Below are 17316 nucleotides of genomic sequence, written 5' to 3' on the forward strand. Positions count from 1 at the left end.
ACTCCAATATTCATTGCAGCACTCTTTGCAATAGCCAAGACATGGAAACAACCTAAATGTCCATCAACAGAGGAGTGGATCCAGATGTGGTACATATACACAATGGAATATTACTCAGCCATTAAAACGAACAAAATATCGGCATTTTTAGCAACATGGATAGACCTAGAAATTATTATGCTAAGTAAAGTCAGCCATACAATGAGACACCAACATCAAATGTTTTCACTGACATGTGGAATCTGAAAAAAAGGACACAATGAATTTCTTTGCAGAACAGATGCTGACTCACAGACTTTGAAAACAGTTTGGGGGAGCTGGGGGGATGTGCTTGGGTTATGGGATAGAAATCTTGTGAAATTGGATTGTGATGATCATTATACAACTACAGATGTAATTTTAAAAAAAAAATAAGATAAAGGCCGCAGACGCAGCTCAGATCCAGCATTGCTGTGGCTGTGGCGCAGGCCGGCAGCTACAGCCCTCATTAGACCCCTAGCCTGGGAACCTCCATGTGCCATGGGTGTGGCCCTAAAAAAACAAAAGACAAAAAAAAAAGAATAAGATACTTCATTTATTATCTTTAGAAATCAATCTGTTTTTTCATCTCTATGTGTCTGTGCATAACAGCCAACTCTCAGGTTATACTCAGAATATCAAGTATGTCACCAGATATTTAATTTCCCTTACATGCATGACTAGTATCTTCTTAAATGTAACAACTCAAACTTTTTAGTCATGAAGTCAAAATATGTATGTAATGCTATAGTCTTCCATTATACTTGATAGAGTAAACAATTCTCCTGGGAATTTTTGGCCCAGTCAAATACTGAATCAGTTCTTGATCCAAGCAGTCACCTCATCACATGGCCAGAAACTAAATCAAACACTAATTAGAGTTGTCAAATTTTCAGAAGAAAAGAATAAGAAAAGTCTCTAACACAAAAAGACATCCTTCCATTCCAGCATTAATAAAACAATTTTGATTAATTAACCAAAAGCTTTAAACTCCCAGAAACATTTAGTTAAAGCACATATTGTTCACCATTACACTATTTCTCACAACACCCTGGAAAAGATCAGATTGTTAAGAAAATAACTTTTAGATAGGGAAAAGAAAGAGATGTTTGAAAGTGACATAAACTGAACAAGGTAGACCTACCCTGCTGCTGCAGCAGGGAGACCTGAAAAGCTCTTGACAATATAAATTAATTGGGGCAAAATAAGGATGAAGACAAAACATGAAAGTGTACTATCTACAGTCTTTAGGTCAGCATTAACATGCTAAAATAGATTATCTGCACAGTGTCACCTTCTGCGCAGATACCATCAGTACCCTGCTGGGTTATTTACTCAACCATAAACAATTATTTCTTAAACATTCTCAGAGCCATGCCCTGAATGAGTATGTGGCAGGAGCAATGGTAGCCACACATTTACACCAGTTTCAGCAAAGTAAACCGCCAATACAAGTATGTTTTTAGAACAGTTAAAGTAATAGTATCGCAGAGTTCCTGCTGTGGCTCACTGGGTTAAGAACTCAACTAGTATCCATGAAGATGCAGGTTCAATCCCTGGCCTTGCTCAATGGGTTAAGGATCCAGGGTGCCACAAGCTGTAGCATAAGCTGCAAATGCAACTCGGATCTGGTATTGCTATGGCTGTGGCATAGGCCTGCAACTGTAGTATGATTTGACCCCTAACCCAGGAACTTCCATAAGTGCAGGTGCAGCCTTTAAAAGCCAAAAGCAACAGTATCTCATTATATTAAAAATGATAATAAATTGGAGTCCCTGCTGTGAGCAGTGGGTTAAGGATCCGATTGTGGTGTCTTGGGTCGAGAGGAGGTGTGGGTTCCATCCCCCATCCGTTGGTGCAGCTGGGGTGTGGAACTTACATGTGCCACAGGTGCAGCCATAAAAAATAAATGATTAAATAAATACACAAGTAAATAAAAACTACAGTAAATTATTAAAAAAAAAAAAACTTACCAGCAACACTGAATAGAAACCTGGCTGTGTTTCCCACTGTTTCAACTGTTCCTCGGCTGGTTTTAACACAGCAGTATCCTGACTGGTGGCCTGTGTTAAGACCTGAAGGACAACAGTACTGGCACTATTGAGATCCATGGAAACCTGGCAATGATAAGTTAACATACTTGAATGTACGTTATACTTTAAAAATTCACAGTAACATAAATGCAGAAAAAACTTCAATGTTCCAAATTACTCCTATATTTCAATCATTTACCTACTCTTTCATGTTTCTGCTGGAGTTCTACCTTTTTTATGTACCACCTGCACTCTTATTTAAAACTTTTCATAATTCAAATCACTTTTGATTAAATCAATTTATTTCTAAAGGAAACTATCATTTATTGTTCCATATACAGAAGACAGTAAATTGGAAAAAAATGGTAAACAAAAAACAGTTACATAACTCTTTTTCTTCAAATTTACTTAATTCTGGTTAAATACCACTGCCTGCCCAAGGCTCTAATCAATGCCTTTTGTCTTAGGGTGTTTGGGGTTTTGTTTTTTTTTTTTTTTTTAAAGATAAGCATTATAAAAGCTATAAAGACCAGGGAAGAAAACTGAAAAAGGAATGTTCTGACTGCTAAGTACCTCATATCATCATCATTCTATATTATCTTTAACACATATCCAAAACATCATCCTCTCAATAGGTAGTCAACATTTTGAAAACACTGAGATATTTTACCATTTTTATATTAAATCTTCAAAATTCTGTGTATATTTTACAAATCTTTTTTTTTTTTTTAACTAACCATATACCAAGTACTCAATAGCTACATGCAACTAATGACTACAGTATTAGCACGACTTTAAAAAAACCCCAAAGTGTGGTCCAAGGACTGGCAACAGCAGTATCACCTCACAGAAATGCAAATTCTCAATCCTCTCTCCAAACCTATAAATGAAAATAGGGGCTGAACGGAGAAGGCAGTGGGGCAACCATCTCTGCTTTAGTAACTTCTCTAGGAAAATATTAACAATTGCCAAAATTTTAGAAGCACAATTTTATTTATTTTTATTTTACAATGATTTTCATTTTTTCCATTATAGCTGGTTTACATGAAGCACAATTTTAGAAATCTAAAACTGATGGAGTTCCCGTCGTGGCACAGTGGTTAACGAACCCGACTAGGAACCATGAGGATGCGGGTTGGGTCCCTGCCCTTGCTCAGTGGGTTAACGATCTGGCGTTGCCGTGAGCTGTGGTGTAGGTTGCAGACGCGGCTCGGATCCCGCGTTGCTGTGGCTCTGGCATAGGCCGGTGGCTATAGCTGCGATTGGACCCCTAGCCTGGGAATCTCCATATGCCGCGGGAGCGGCCCAAGAAATAACAAAAAGACAAAAAATAAATAAATAAAATAAAACTGAGGTACGCAGTTCCCATCGTGTCCCAGTGGTTAACGAATCCAACTAGGAACCATGATGTTGCGGGTTCGATCCCTGGCCTTGCTCAGTGGGTTAACGATCTGGCGTTGCTGTGAGTTGTGAGCTGTGGTGTAGGTCGAAGATGCAGCTCGGATCCCAAGTTGCTGTGGCTCTGGTGTAGGCCAGTGGCTACAGCTCTGATTGGACCCCTAGCCTGGGTACCTCCATATGCCGTGGGAGCAGCCCTAGAAAAGGCAAAAAGACCAATAAATAAATAAATAAATAAATAAATACAACTGAGGTACATCTGAAAGTCCAGCTCTATTGCTAACGCAGTGGATGCACAGTAGTTTCAATTATACAATCCTATAAAAGAAGGCACACCAGCATTGATTTGCAGTTTTCACAATGGAACTGTCTAAGGTACAAAGGGCAGGAATTCACTAATGCTCCCCTAAGCAATGTAAGGGCAACAAGCTAAAATAAAAATAAAAAGTTAAAAAAAAAAAAAGCCAACATCTGAGCATACAGTAATACATGACACACATAATAGTAAGTGCTTTATTCATTTATTTGTTCTTAATAATAATTCTATGCAGTACATACTATTATCCCCACTAGACTTGAATACCAAAGCCACAATTCTTTATCAGTAACTAATACTGACTTCCTTAAGTGACAGAACAGATATCTAAGGATGTAGCCCCAGGGGTCCAAAAGATATATATACTTAATATTTATTTGCTGAATTAGGAAAGTGATCAATTTTGAACAACAAAGCACTTCACACTGAACCATACAGCAGCTAATAAATAGATTTATTCAATAAAATTGCTGAAAGCCTGCTGTGTACCAGGCACTGCTTGTGCTACAAATATAGCAGTGAACAAAATGGTGTCCCTGACTTTACACATTTTACATTCTTGTAGAACAAGACAGACCTGTTTTTTTTCTTTTTTTTTTCCATTATAGTTGATTTACATAAACGAAAAGCTCATTATTTTTTTAATGGCCACACCTGCAGCATATGGAAATTCCCAGGCCAGGGCCAAGGATGGAGCCACAGTTGCAGCAAAACAGGATCCTTTAACTCACTGCACCAGGCTAGAGATTGAACCCGAGATTCTGCAGCAACCTGATCCGCTGCAGTCAGATTCTCAACCCACTGCACCACTGTGGGAACTCCCAACAGATCTTTTTTTAAAAAAAGAGAGAGAGGGAAAAGAGGTAGTGATATGAAGAAAATAAGAAAATAAGACCAACTGAAATTGAATGTGCTACTTCAGATTAGGTATTCAGATAAGGCTGCTCCAGTGACATTTACAAGAGACATGAAAAGGACAAAAGAGACCAAGCCACGCAAAGATTTGAAAGCAGAGCTCTGAATAGGGAAAACAACTGAAAACAAGGCCTTATTATTATAAATAAATTAAGAAAGCCAGTATGATTGGCAGTTAATAAGAAAAGGGCAAAGTAATACAAGATGAGGAAAGATCATCTGTTCCTGTAAACAGGAACAGATCAGGAGACCACCCTGTAGGTGAAAATAAAGAGTCTGAACTTTCAGGAGTTCTCTGGTGGCTCAGCGGATTAAGGATTCGGCACTGTCACTGCTGTGGCATGGGTTCAATATCTGGCCCAGAAACGTCCATATGCCACAGGCTCAGAAAAAAAATTAAAATTAAAAATAAAAATAAAATGGGAGTTCCGGTTGTGGTGCAGCAGAAATGAATCTGACTAGGAGCCATGAGGTGCCGGGTTCGATCCCTGGCCTTGCTCAGCGGGTAAAGGATCTGGCATTGCCATGAGCTGTGGAGTAGGTTGCAGATGCGGCTTGGATCCTGCATGGCTGCGGCTGTGGCGTAGGCTGGCAGCAGTAGCTCCAGGTGGACTCCTAACCTGGGAATCGCCATATGCCATGGGTATGGCCCTAAAAAGCAAAAAATTAAAAATAAAATAAAATAAAGAGTCTGGATGTCTATATATGCACCCCAAAAAAGCCACTGGAAGATTGGAAGAATGAGTATAATAATAAAGGCTCTACCAGAATTCATCCTGACCCCAACCCTACCCTTCCCAAAAAGAAAGAAAAAAGCTATGTCTCTGTTTTGGGACTACTACTTGAAAAATAAAATCACTGACTACTGCCAACTCCCAGAGCAATTTTTACCTGGAGCAAAGACTGGGCAGAGCACTCACATACATGCACACCTTCATACTACTCTGGATTTTCACAACAAAGCAACCCTAAAGTCTATTTTGTACTCTCATCTTTATGCCCCACTTATTACCCTCACCATTCACATGTTCTAACAGAAATGCTAGACAGAGTTCCCCATCCTGACCTCCCTCCAGCACACTGCTCCATCCAGGTCCTTCCCAGAAGCCCATGTCCTGTCCTCTCTTCCTCTTAACTTTGATCCTTGCCCCCAAGAAGCCCATGCAGTCTGGGAGGGAGAACTCAGTGGGTATATTTTTAGAGAACCAATTTTGTGCAAAGCACTGCAATAGTTGTTAGGTAAGAATCAGAAAGGGCCTTTTCTCTACCCAAGATATGGGGGATAATGAGGTGGGAGGTAGAAAGAATTATTCTTACTAAAACAAACTATGAAAAATAAGTTTCCAGAACACCAGCTGGAACCCAGAGTATATTTCCCCCATAGAAACAATATTATGAGTGGTTTATCCAATGGGTAAAAAGTCTTTTTGGTCTGAGAAACAAACCATCATTCTGAACCTCTATTGGAAATATTTCCAAGTACTGATTAACTTATAAGGGAAGCTTTAAACAGCAATCAGTTCCTAAACTGCAAATTAAATGCACCATCAAAAATAACAATTCAGGAATGATAGACCCATAATGGATTATTATAAATACCACATTACTTATTAAAACATATTTAATATTTTTAAGATCCCATAAAAAAACCTATAAAAAGTAAATCTGGCATGTGGACTAATATCACTATTTTATAGACAAAGAACTTAAAATTTATCAAGACAGTTGTCTAGGTCGCTGTAGAAAACTAGTACATGGCAGAGTAAGGCCTAAGAACAAGGTGGAATCCCAGCTCTTTCTACTATTATATAAAATGGCCTCACCACATCACCCTACTCCCAAATCCTTGAAACACACCATGCTCTCCCATAATAGGTTCCTGGAGAAAAAGATGCCTGAATCCATCAGAAATCTGAAAGGAGAGTTCCCATCATGGCTCAGTAGGTTAAGAACCTAACAAGTATCCATGAAGATGAGGGGTTCGATCCCTGGCCTCGCTCAGTGGGTTAAGGATCCAGAGTTGCAATCAACTGTGGTTTAGGTCACAGATGCAGCTCAGCTCTGGCGTGGCTGTGGTGTAGGCTGGCAGCTGCAGCTCCCATTTGACCCCTAGCCTGGGAACTTCCATATGCCTCGGGTGAAGAAATCTGAAAGGACTGCATTTCTCTATGTATTCATGGAAATATTCATAGAGTACTCAACTGTGGAATTCTCTTAAAAGGATAACAATGGCAAGGAAGAACAAAGAGAGAAATGTACTGAGTTGTTCAAATGTAACTGGAAATAAATTCAATTGGGATAAAAGATGACTACTGATGACCAGTAGTCAGTTTGGAAAACTAAACTTCAATATCTTTCTTGATATTCAATATCATGCAGAAATATAACAGAGCTGCTACTGTTATTTGCAAATAGCAGTGAAGCAGGCATACAACCAGTCTTTGAAAAAAAAACTGGAGACCTGAAACTGATAAAAAAGAGGAAAGAGGAGTTCCCATCGTGGCGCAGTGGTTAACAAATCCGACTAGGAACCATGAGGTTGCAGGTTCGATCCCTGGCCTTGCTCAGTGGGTTAAGGATCTGGCGTTGCCATGAGCTGTGGTGTAGGTCGCAGATGTGCTGCGGATCCTGCGTTGCTGTGGCTGTGGTGTAGGCTGGCGGCTACAGCTCTGATTTGACCCCTAGCCTGGGAACATCCATATGCTGCAAGTGCAGCCCTAAAAAAAAAAAAAAAAAAAAAAAAAAAAAGACAAAAGAATGTATCCTTTGCCTTTCTGTGTTCCAATCAACAATGCCTAGAGACAACCATGCAAACGGCACTATGAAATCTGCCTAGGTTTCCTAACTAATATTGTATACACTGAGGCTACTTTGATTTTCATTAATTTGTACAGCTTCAAAATAATGAGCAAGAGGAAATACCGCTTATGAGTATTTTACTAGCTCTCAACTACACTACAGAGAGAATTACCGAAATCTAAAAGCATATTCTTTTTTTCTAAGAACAATAATAGGAAAGAAGAAGATGAAAATTACAATTTAGGCAGACATTTTGCCCTTTCACTATTTCACAATTCAGTTAGTCCAAAATTTATTCATTACTGGACTTTGTGTTGTTTCTGAGTCTATTTAAATCTAAACAATCTAGCAGTATGTGTCCAAGAGCCTATAACTACCTTGTAACTGGACAGAAGGTTAGTCTTAATTCTATACTTTCCTAACTCTGGAAAAATTCAAAACCTAAAGATAATACAGATGTGCCTACAGTTGGAAATTGTAGTACCTCTGTCTGCCACCAACAGACAGACTAGTCAGGCCTACCTCAACTTTAATTCCAGTCATGGTAATTTTTTTTAGACTACTACATTATCTGTGTTTGTCCTCAGTCATAGGACATTCCACACAAACAATAACCCCGTCCCACTTAGTATAGTGAGTAAGTTAACTGACTTAGAAAAAGAAGGTGTAAGATTACAATAAAAACTGAAGAAAAAACAATTTCCAAATCAAAAAGGTGGAGTTCCCATGGTGGCTCAGAAGGTTAAGAACCTGACCAGTATCCACGAGGATGTAGGTTCAACCCATAGCCTTGCTGGGTAAAGGATCAGGAGCTTCCCCAAGTTGTGGCATAGGTCGCAGATGCAGCTTGGTTCTAGCGGTGCTGGGGTTGTGGCATAAGCCAGCAGCTAAGGCTCCAATTAGAACCCTAGCCTGGGAACTTCCATTTGCCACAGGTGTGGCTCTAAAAAGACCAAAAAAAAAAAAAATCAAAAAAGGTTCCCTCAGTGAAATAATTTATTCAGGCATGGATCAGCAAAGGATGCTAAAACCATTAAGTGAAAGAACAGCTGCTTAGGAACAGATTATTCCCACTGTGTCTAAGTATCACTCCACAGATTACTTGCTAAATGTAATCAAGAAATAAACAAAGCTTTAAAGTGAAAGGATCTGTCAGTCACCAGCTCAACCAAGAACACGAATTCAGGATCACCAACAGCTATACAACTTGAGCCTAGGAGCCTCCTGATGTGATGCCAAAAGAAGTATGTAACCTCATCTCTGACATACCAAAAATGATCAGCCATAATCTAATCATGACTCTAGATCCAATTTACAGTTTAAAAGAAAGAGAGAGACTGTCTCAAATGGTGGCATGAAGAGCACCAGAGAGCCTCAGTGAAAAAACCATAACTGATAAAAGTTATAAAAATCAATAATTTACAGTCTCTGAAATCTATGTTTAAGGACATACAGCAAATGGAGTAACATTTATGTAAGACCTACTACTAAATCTTGGTAAAAATAGGAAAAATCTGTAGGCATTTGACCCACAAACTCACTCCTGCCCCAGTGTGACGGAAGCTATACTCCAGGTAGAAGTAACCAAGAAGATAGAGTTCACTCCAGCTCATCATGTAGAGCCACAGATTCTCCACAAGAGAGGCAGGCAGTCAGGATTTCTCATCTACCTCAGATATATATATTGCAGCTCTATTCTAGATAGGCACAGCTGAAAGGTCTGGGACACTCTCCTTCCACCTGAGCACCACTTGTGAGACAGAAGCTCTACCCCAGGCAAATCAGGCAAAGAAGAGTGAGCCTCAATCATGCCCACCCCAGCCAGCTCAACCAGGGAACAATAACAGATGGAGATTTCAATACTTCACTTTCAATAATGCATAGAGAATCTAGGAAGAAGACCAACAAGGAAATATGTCTTGAACAACATTATACACAAACTAGACCAAACAGACATTCCACTCAACAACAGTAGAATGCAAGCAACCATTCTACTCAAGCATACATGAAATATTCTCCAGGTACGACCATATGCTAGGCCACAAAACAAGCCTCAACAAATTTAAAAGGAGTGATTAAAGAGCTAAATGTAAGGCCGGATACCCTAAAACTCCTAGAGGAAAACACAGGCAGACTGCTCTTTGACATAAATCACAGAAACATCCTGTTTGATCCACCTCCTAGAATAATGACAATAAAAACAAAAATAAACCAATGGGACCTAATTAACAAAAGCTTTTGCACAGCAAAGGAAACCATTAATAAAAAAAAAAAAAGGAGAGAAAGAAAAGACAACCAACGGAATGGGAGAAAATCTTTGGAAACAATGCAACCAACAAGGGCTTAATCTCTAAAATATACAAACAGCTCATACAATTCAACAACAACAACAACAACAAAAAACACAATCAAAAAACGGGCAGAAGACCTAAATAGACATTTCTTCAAAGAAGACATACAAATGGCCAAAAAACATACAAAAAAAATGCTCAACACCACTAATTATTAAAGAAATATGAATCAAAACTACAATAAAGTAATCCCTCACACCAGTCAGAATGGCCATCATTAACAAGCCAACAAATAACAAATGCTGGAGAGGAGGTAGAGAAAAGGGAAACTTAATACTGTTGGTGGGAATGTAAACTGGTATAACCACTATGTAAAACAGTATGGAGGTTCCTCAGAAAACTAAATACAGAACTACCATATGATCCAGCAATCCCACTCCTGGGCATATATCCAGACAAAACATTCATTCAAAAAGATACATGCACCCCTATGTTCAATGCAGCACTATTCACAATAGCCAAGACATGGAAACAACCCAAATGTCCATCAGGAGATGAATGGATTAAGAAGATGTGGTATATATACACGATGGAATATTACTCAGCCACAAAAAAGAACAAAATAAAGCCATTTGCAGCAACATGGCTGCAACTAAATATACTAAGTGAAGTAAGTCAGAAAGAGAAAGAGAAATACCATATGATATCACTTACATGTGGAATCTAAAATACAGCACAGGGAATTCCCGTTGTGGCTCAGTGGGTTACAAACCTGACTAGTATCCATGAGGATACGGGTTCAATCCCTGGCATCTCTCAGTGGGTTAAGGATCTGGCATTGCTGTGACCTGTGGTATAGGTCACAGACATGGCTTGGATCTGGCATTGCTGTAGCTGTGATGTAGGCCAGCAGCTGCAGCTCCAATTCAACCCCTAGCCTGGGAACTTCCCTATGCCACAGATGTGGCAATAAAATAAAAATAAAATACCATACAAATGGTGGCCAGAGGGGAGGGAGGTGAATGCGGGATGGGCAGATGCAAACTATTACATTTAGAATGGATAAGCAATAGGTCCTACTGTAGAGACAGGAAACTATGTCCAATCTCTTGGGGTAGAACATGATGGAAGATGGTATATATATGTATGTGTGTGTATGACTGGGTCACTTTGCTTTACAGCATAAATTGACAAAACACTGTAAATCAACTATACTCTAATTTAAAAATTCTTTAAAAAAAGGATTGAAATCATACAAGTATGTTCTCATATCACAATCAATAACAGAAATATGGCAAATTCACTCAAATGTCCAAATTTCAAAAATTACTACACAGCTATAGTAATCAAGACAATGTTTGTACTGGCATAAGGAGAGATATACACATCGATGAAATAGATTTGAAAATTCAGCAACAGACCTTTGCATCTAAAGTCAATGGATTTTCAACAAGGGTACTGAGACAATTTTTGTGTATAGTATAAGTAAGAAGTACAAGTATTCTTTTCCATGTGGTATCCAGCACATGCAAAAGTGGTTCCAGCACCATTTGATGAATAGACTGTTTTTTCTCTATTGAATTAACTCCAAATAGACCAGAGAACTAAACATGAAGAGGTAACTCTGTAGAACTCTTATAAAAAAATCTAGGAGTAAACCTAGTCCTTGGACTAGTAAAGCATTCTCAAATGTGATACCAAGAGCACACTCAGAAGTTCTTTTTTTTTTTTTTGGTCCTTTGTCTTTTTAGGGCTATACCCATGGCACATGGAGGTTCCCAGGCTAGGGGTCAAATCAGAGCTGTAGCTGCCGGACTACGCCAGAGCCACAGCAACTCAGGACCCAAGCTGCATCAGCAACCTACACCACAGCTCATGGAAACACCGGATCCTTAACCCACCAAGCGAGGCCAGGGATCGAATCCGCGTCCTCAGGGATGCCAGTTGGGTTTGTTAACCGCTAAGCCACAACGGGAACTACACGGAGTTCTCTTGTGGCTCATTGGGTTAAGGATCCAGGATGGTCACTGACAGTGGCTTAGATCACCGTTGTGATGAGGGACTGATCCCTGCCCAGGGAAGTTCCACATGCTACAAGTACAGACAAAACAGAATTAAAAAAAAAAAAAAATCACACACACAACTAAAGTAAGAGGAATTAAATTCATCAAAATTTAAATCTTTTTACCAAATAACATCATCAAGAAAGTAAAGACAATTCATAAAACGGAAGAAAATATTTTAAATCATCTATCTGATAACAGACGTAAATGCAAAATATATAAAGAACTTTTACAACCCAATAATAAAGATAAGCAATCTGGTTAACAGATAAAAGATGAGGGGAGCTTTTCTCAACATAATAAAGACTATCTACAGAAGACCTACAGATAATGCCATACTTAATGGTGAGAAACTCAGTTTTTCCACTAAGATCATGTACAAAGCAAGGATGTCCCCTCTCACCACCCCTTTTCAACACAGAACTGGAAGTCCTTGATAATGCAATAAGGTAAGAAAAGAAAAGGTACACAGATCAAGGAGGAAGATATAAATGTCTCAACCAAAAACCTCCTAAAACTAATATGTGATTTATAGCAAAGCTATAGCGCACAAGATTAATGCACAAAAGTCAACTGTTTTCCTATACATCATCAATGAATAAGTGAAACTGAAAATTAAAAACACTGTATAATTTACATTATCCCCCCCGAAAGGAAATATTTAGGTATAAATCTAACAAAATATATACAAGATCTATATGGGAAAAACTACCAAATACCAATTAACAAAATCAAATAACAACTAAATAAACAAATATTTCATGTTCATGGATAGAAAGACTCAAGTGTTAAGATGTCACTTCTTCTCAACCTAATCTATGGATTCAATGCAATTCCAATCAGAGTTCCCACTGAGGGTCAGCAGTAACAAACCTGACTGGTATCCATGAGGACACAGGTTCAATCCCTGGCCTCACTCAGTGGGTTGAGGATCCAGCGCTGCCGTGAGCTCCCATGTTGCTGTGGCTGTGGCATATAGGCAGGTGGCTACAGCTCCCATTGGACCTGTAGCCTGGGAACTTCCATATGCCTCAGTCATGGCACTAAAACAAAAACAAAACAAACAAACAAAAAAATCCCAACAAGTTACCTTATGGATATGGACAATCAGATTCTAATGTTTACATGGATACGAAAGACCTGGAATAGCTAGTACAGTATTGAAGAACAAACTAGGCAGACTGACACCACCCACTTGTAGACTTACTATAAAGCTACAGTAACCAAGAAAGTGCTACCCCCCCCCAAAAAAAAAGAGGGAGGGGGGAGAAAGTGGCTACTGGTAAAAGGATAAGCAAATAGATCAATGGAACAAATTAGAAAGACCTGCCATAAAACAGAGCCAACTGATCTTTGACAAATGAGTAAAGGTAATAGCAGAGAAAAGATAGTCTCTTTAACAACAAATGGTGCAGGAACAACTGGACATGCATGAGCTAAAAAAAAAAAAAAAGAATCTAAACACAGATTTTATACTCTTCATAAAAATTAAATCAAAATGGATCACAGACTTAAAATTAAAACATAAAACTATAAAAATCTTAGCAAAAAACAGGAGAAAATCTAGATGACGCTGGCCATGGTGATACCTTTTTAGACACAACACCAAAGACACCATTCATGAAAGAAATAATTGATAAGTTAGACTTCACTAAAATTTAAAACTTCTGCTCTGTAAAAGACAAATGTCAAGAGAATGAGAAGATAAGTCACAGACTGAGAGAAAATAGGTACAAAAGATACATCTGACAATAACCTGTTATCCAAAATATGCAAAGAACTTTAAACCTCAACAATAAGAAAACTAACAACCCAATTAAAAAATGGGCCAAAGACCTCGACACCTTACCAAAGAAGATATAGATACCAAAATAAGCATATGAGAAGATATTCCACAGCATATGTCATCAGAGAAATTAAATGACAAATTAAAATGACAATGAGACACTACTACACACCTATTAGAATGCCGAATATGCCCAAGAATGTGGGGCAACAACAACAACAAATGTGGAGCAACAGGAATTCTTAGATATTACTGGAGGATGTATAAAATGGTACAGCCACTTTGGAAGACCGTGTAGTGTATTCTTACAAAATTAAGTATGTTCTTACTCTATAATCCAGCAATTGCATTACATAGTATTTACCCAAAGGAGGTGAACACCTATGTCCACACAAAAACCTGCACATGCAGGTTTTTAGCAGCTTTATTTATAACTGCCAAAACTTGAAAGTAACCAAGATGTCCTTCAGTAGGTAAATGGATAAATAAGGAGTGGTACATCCAGATGGAATACTATTCAATGCAACAAAGAAATGATCTACCAAGCCATAAACAGGGATTTGGGGAGGAACTCCTGTTGTGGCTCAGCAGAAATGAATCTGACTAGTATCCATGAGGATGCAGGTTTGAGTCCTGGCCTTGCTCAGCGGGTTAAAGATCCGGAGTTGCCGTGAGCTGTGGTGTAGGTCACAGACACAGCTTGGATCTGGCATTGCTGTGGCTGTGGTATAGGCTGGCAGCTATAGCTCCAATTCGCCCCCCCACCCCCCAGCCTGGGAGCTTCCTTATGCCTCAAGTGCGTACCTAAAAAGACCAAAAAAAAAAAAAAAAATTTTCAAAATGCTAGTCCCATTCAAATTCACAATGTACCATTTAGATTCATTTCAGTTTCTCCACAGAGGCCATTTGGCAGTTTGGACAATTCTTCTCTGTGCAACCATTACAGGTTATTTAGCATCCCTGCACAGGGAAAGTAAATAACACTTCTTAGGGATTGTTTTGATTCAAGATGCTTCCATAAATTTCCAAATATCCTCAAGTTAAAGAACTACTAGGGCTACTGAAGCATTCCCTATGAGACGTCATGCAGAAGACTATCAAAGATTAATTTATTTTGGAATAAGAGGTACACAGTAAAATATGCATGACCATAAGGCAGAGAAAAGGTATTTCCATGCCTTCTCTTTTCTACTCATAAAATATCCTATCTACTCAAGAGTTTCAAAGGACCTACAAACTCCAGCTTGGGGGTAGAAACTCAAGCTTAAATCCTAACCAATCAGGACTTTAAAAGTCTTTTTTGTAATTAAGTGAATAACTATAATGCCAAATAAAAAATACTACAAAAAAAGCTATTAAAATATAAAAATGCCTAAGAATAAAAGACAAGCAGGAAACATAAGATTATAAATAGCAGCTGTGCTACAGTAGTCCCAGGAGTTATGGGGATTCTTTTTTTTCTTCCCCAGTCACAAAAGACCTCATGGTGTATAATTCCATTTATATGAAACATCCTGAATAGACAAATCTATTGATGAATGATTTACTAAATCCCACTGATTTGTATATTTTAAAAGAACTACATGGTATGTGAATCAATAAAGCTGTTTCCAAAAAAAATTTAAGCATGGAGTCCCCAGGGATTAGTGCTGAGCCCCTTCTTTTCCTTATTTACACACTATCCCTAGGTGAGCTTATTCAGTTCTGTGGCTTTATGCATCATCTACATGTCAATGGCTCACAAATCCAGTGTCCAGCCCTGCTTGATCTATCTTCTGAACTCTACCTAGCCTTGTGCATGCAAAAACCTTTTTTTTTTTTTTTTGGTATACCATGAATTTTTATTTGTTATGTTTTTTTAATTACTCAATGAATTTTATTACACTTATAGTTGTACAACGATCACAATCCAATTCTACAGCATTTCCATCCTAACCCCCAGCGCATCCCCCCATCCCTAACCTGTCTGCAAACACCTTCTTGACATCTCTTCTAGGATATCTCATAGGCATCTCTAATTTCCCCCTAAAAGATAATCCTCCCCTGTCTTCCTAAATCCAATTTATATACCACTATCTACTTAATTTTTTTCTCTCTTTTAAAAAAATTTTATTGGGGTATTTTTTTCCAATGAATTTTATTATATTTATAGTTGTACAACCATCATCACAATGTAATTTTACATTTACATTTCTATCCCAAATCTCAAGTCCATCCCTCCCCTAGCACGGGGATTCTAACAGTCTACACATTTTACCTTTATGACGAAGAAACATTTTTTTAAAAGGCCAAGAATTTTCACTTCATACGTATTATAAATTTCCATGGGAACATCTACTTGATTTCTCTTCTGTAATCCTAAAACATTCCAACTTCTCAAGAACTGCAAATCACCATGTATTTCTCTTGTCAAGCACATACCAAGAAATCATGGCCATATATTAAATTATACACATTTAAGTAGATAATCTGGTCAGTAGTTGCACTATCATAAACATTCAGGAGAGAAAGCTTACAAACTTGGTTTCTAGTAGCAGGAGTTGATAAGTAACAGTAGTTCTGCCATATAACCTGGACTTGTCAGGACAATGTTTATCAAAAGACAATCTTTCTCATGCAGAGAACTCTGAGTTTTATAACCTCACAGAGTTTTATCTATAAATATTCATTTCTATAAGGTATTTAATATTCTTACTATTTAGTGTTTATATAAAGATAAGAGTTTAAAATATTTAACAATCTGAGAAAAGTCAGCAAAAAATTCTAATTCATCATTTACTTTCCTGTAAGCTTCACATTATATACAGTATACTTCCACTGTACAAAAGGAAAATAAATTTGTATTTCTTAGTAATAGTCCCTTTATCTTTAATTTCACCATAAAGTCTTTTCCACGCAAGTTTTTTTCTTTAGCAGATAATGTCCTACTAGATCTACTATTTCTAAAGATATGAAAATAAATTGAGTAATCTGCAGTGCCACCTGATGGTAAGAACTAAGTAGCACATGCCAAAGAGTGTGTTCTAAATATCCTTTTCCCCTCAGGGAGAACTGGGGAAGAGAAGGACACTAGAATTCTCAGTGACTCCTTGGCCAGGACAACCACCTGCAAGTTGGCAGGACAAGCCTATAGCAAAGCTTAGGATTCAAAAAGTTAGGGCAAAGAATGATGAAAAAGGAGCTCCTAAAGGAAAGAAATGAATGGGAGTCTAAAGAATAATGTAATACAAGATGGGATTAAAAACATTAAAATGAAAACTTGATATTGGAGTTCCCGTCGTGGCGCAGTGGAAACAAATCCAACTAGGAACCATGAGGTTGCGGGTTCGATCCCTGGCCTCGATCAGTGGACTAAGGATCCAGTGTTGCCATGAGCTGTGGTGTAGGTCGCAGATGCGTCTCAGATCTGGTGTTGCTGTGGCTGTGGTATAGGCTGGCAGTTGAAGCTCTGATTAGACTTCTAGCTTGGGAACCTCCATATGCCACTGGTGTGGCCCTAAAAAGGACAAAAGAAAAGAAAAAGAAAACTTGATATTGAGGCAAAACATGACAACCAAAGAACTTCCTTACAGCACTGTCTCTACTTCTGTACTTAAACACTGAGTCAATAAAAATACTCTATCAAAACAGACTCACAGATCTCACAATCAAACAATGGTTACCAAAGGGAAATGTGGGGAAAGGGATAAATTAGGAG

General features: G+C 38.3%; 1 protein-coding gene across 3 annotated transcripts in view; it reads right to left on the reverse strand.

The window, feature by feature from the left end:
- Window positions 1–17316, reverse strand: part of IPO11 (importin 11) — a 229735-nt gene that overhangs the window by 203625 nt on the left and 8794 nt on the right. For all 3 annotated transcript variants that reach the window (XM_047753902.1, XM_047753974.1, XM_047754048.1), the window contains exon 2: window positions 1992–2135. In XM_047753902.1, coding sequence (XP_047609858.1) covers window positions 1992–2129 — 138 coding nt within the window. In that variant the 5' untranslated portion in view covers window positions 2130–2135. The remainder of the gene's footprint in view (window positions 1–1991; window positions 2136–17316) is intronic.

The sequence above is a fragment of the Phacochoerus africanus genome, chromosome 1 (genome assembly GCF_016906955.1).
Source record: "Phacochoerus africanus isolate WHEZ1 chromosome 1, ROS_Pafr_v1, whole genome shotgun sequence".
Classification (NCBI taxonomy): domain Eukaryota; kingdom Metazoa; phylum Chordata; class Mammalia; order Artiodactyla; family Suidae; genus Phacochoerus; species Phacochoerus africanus.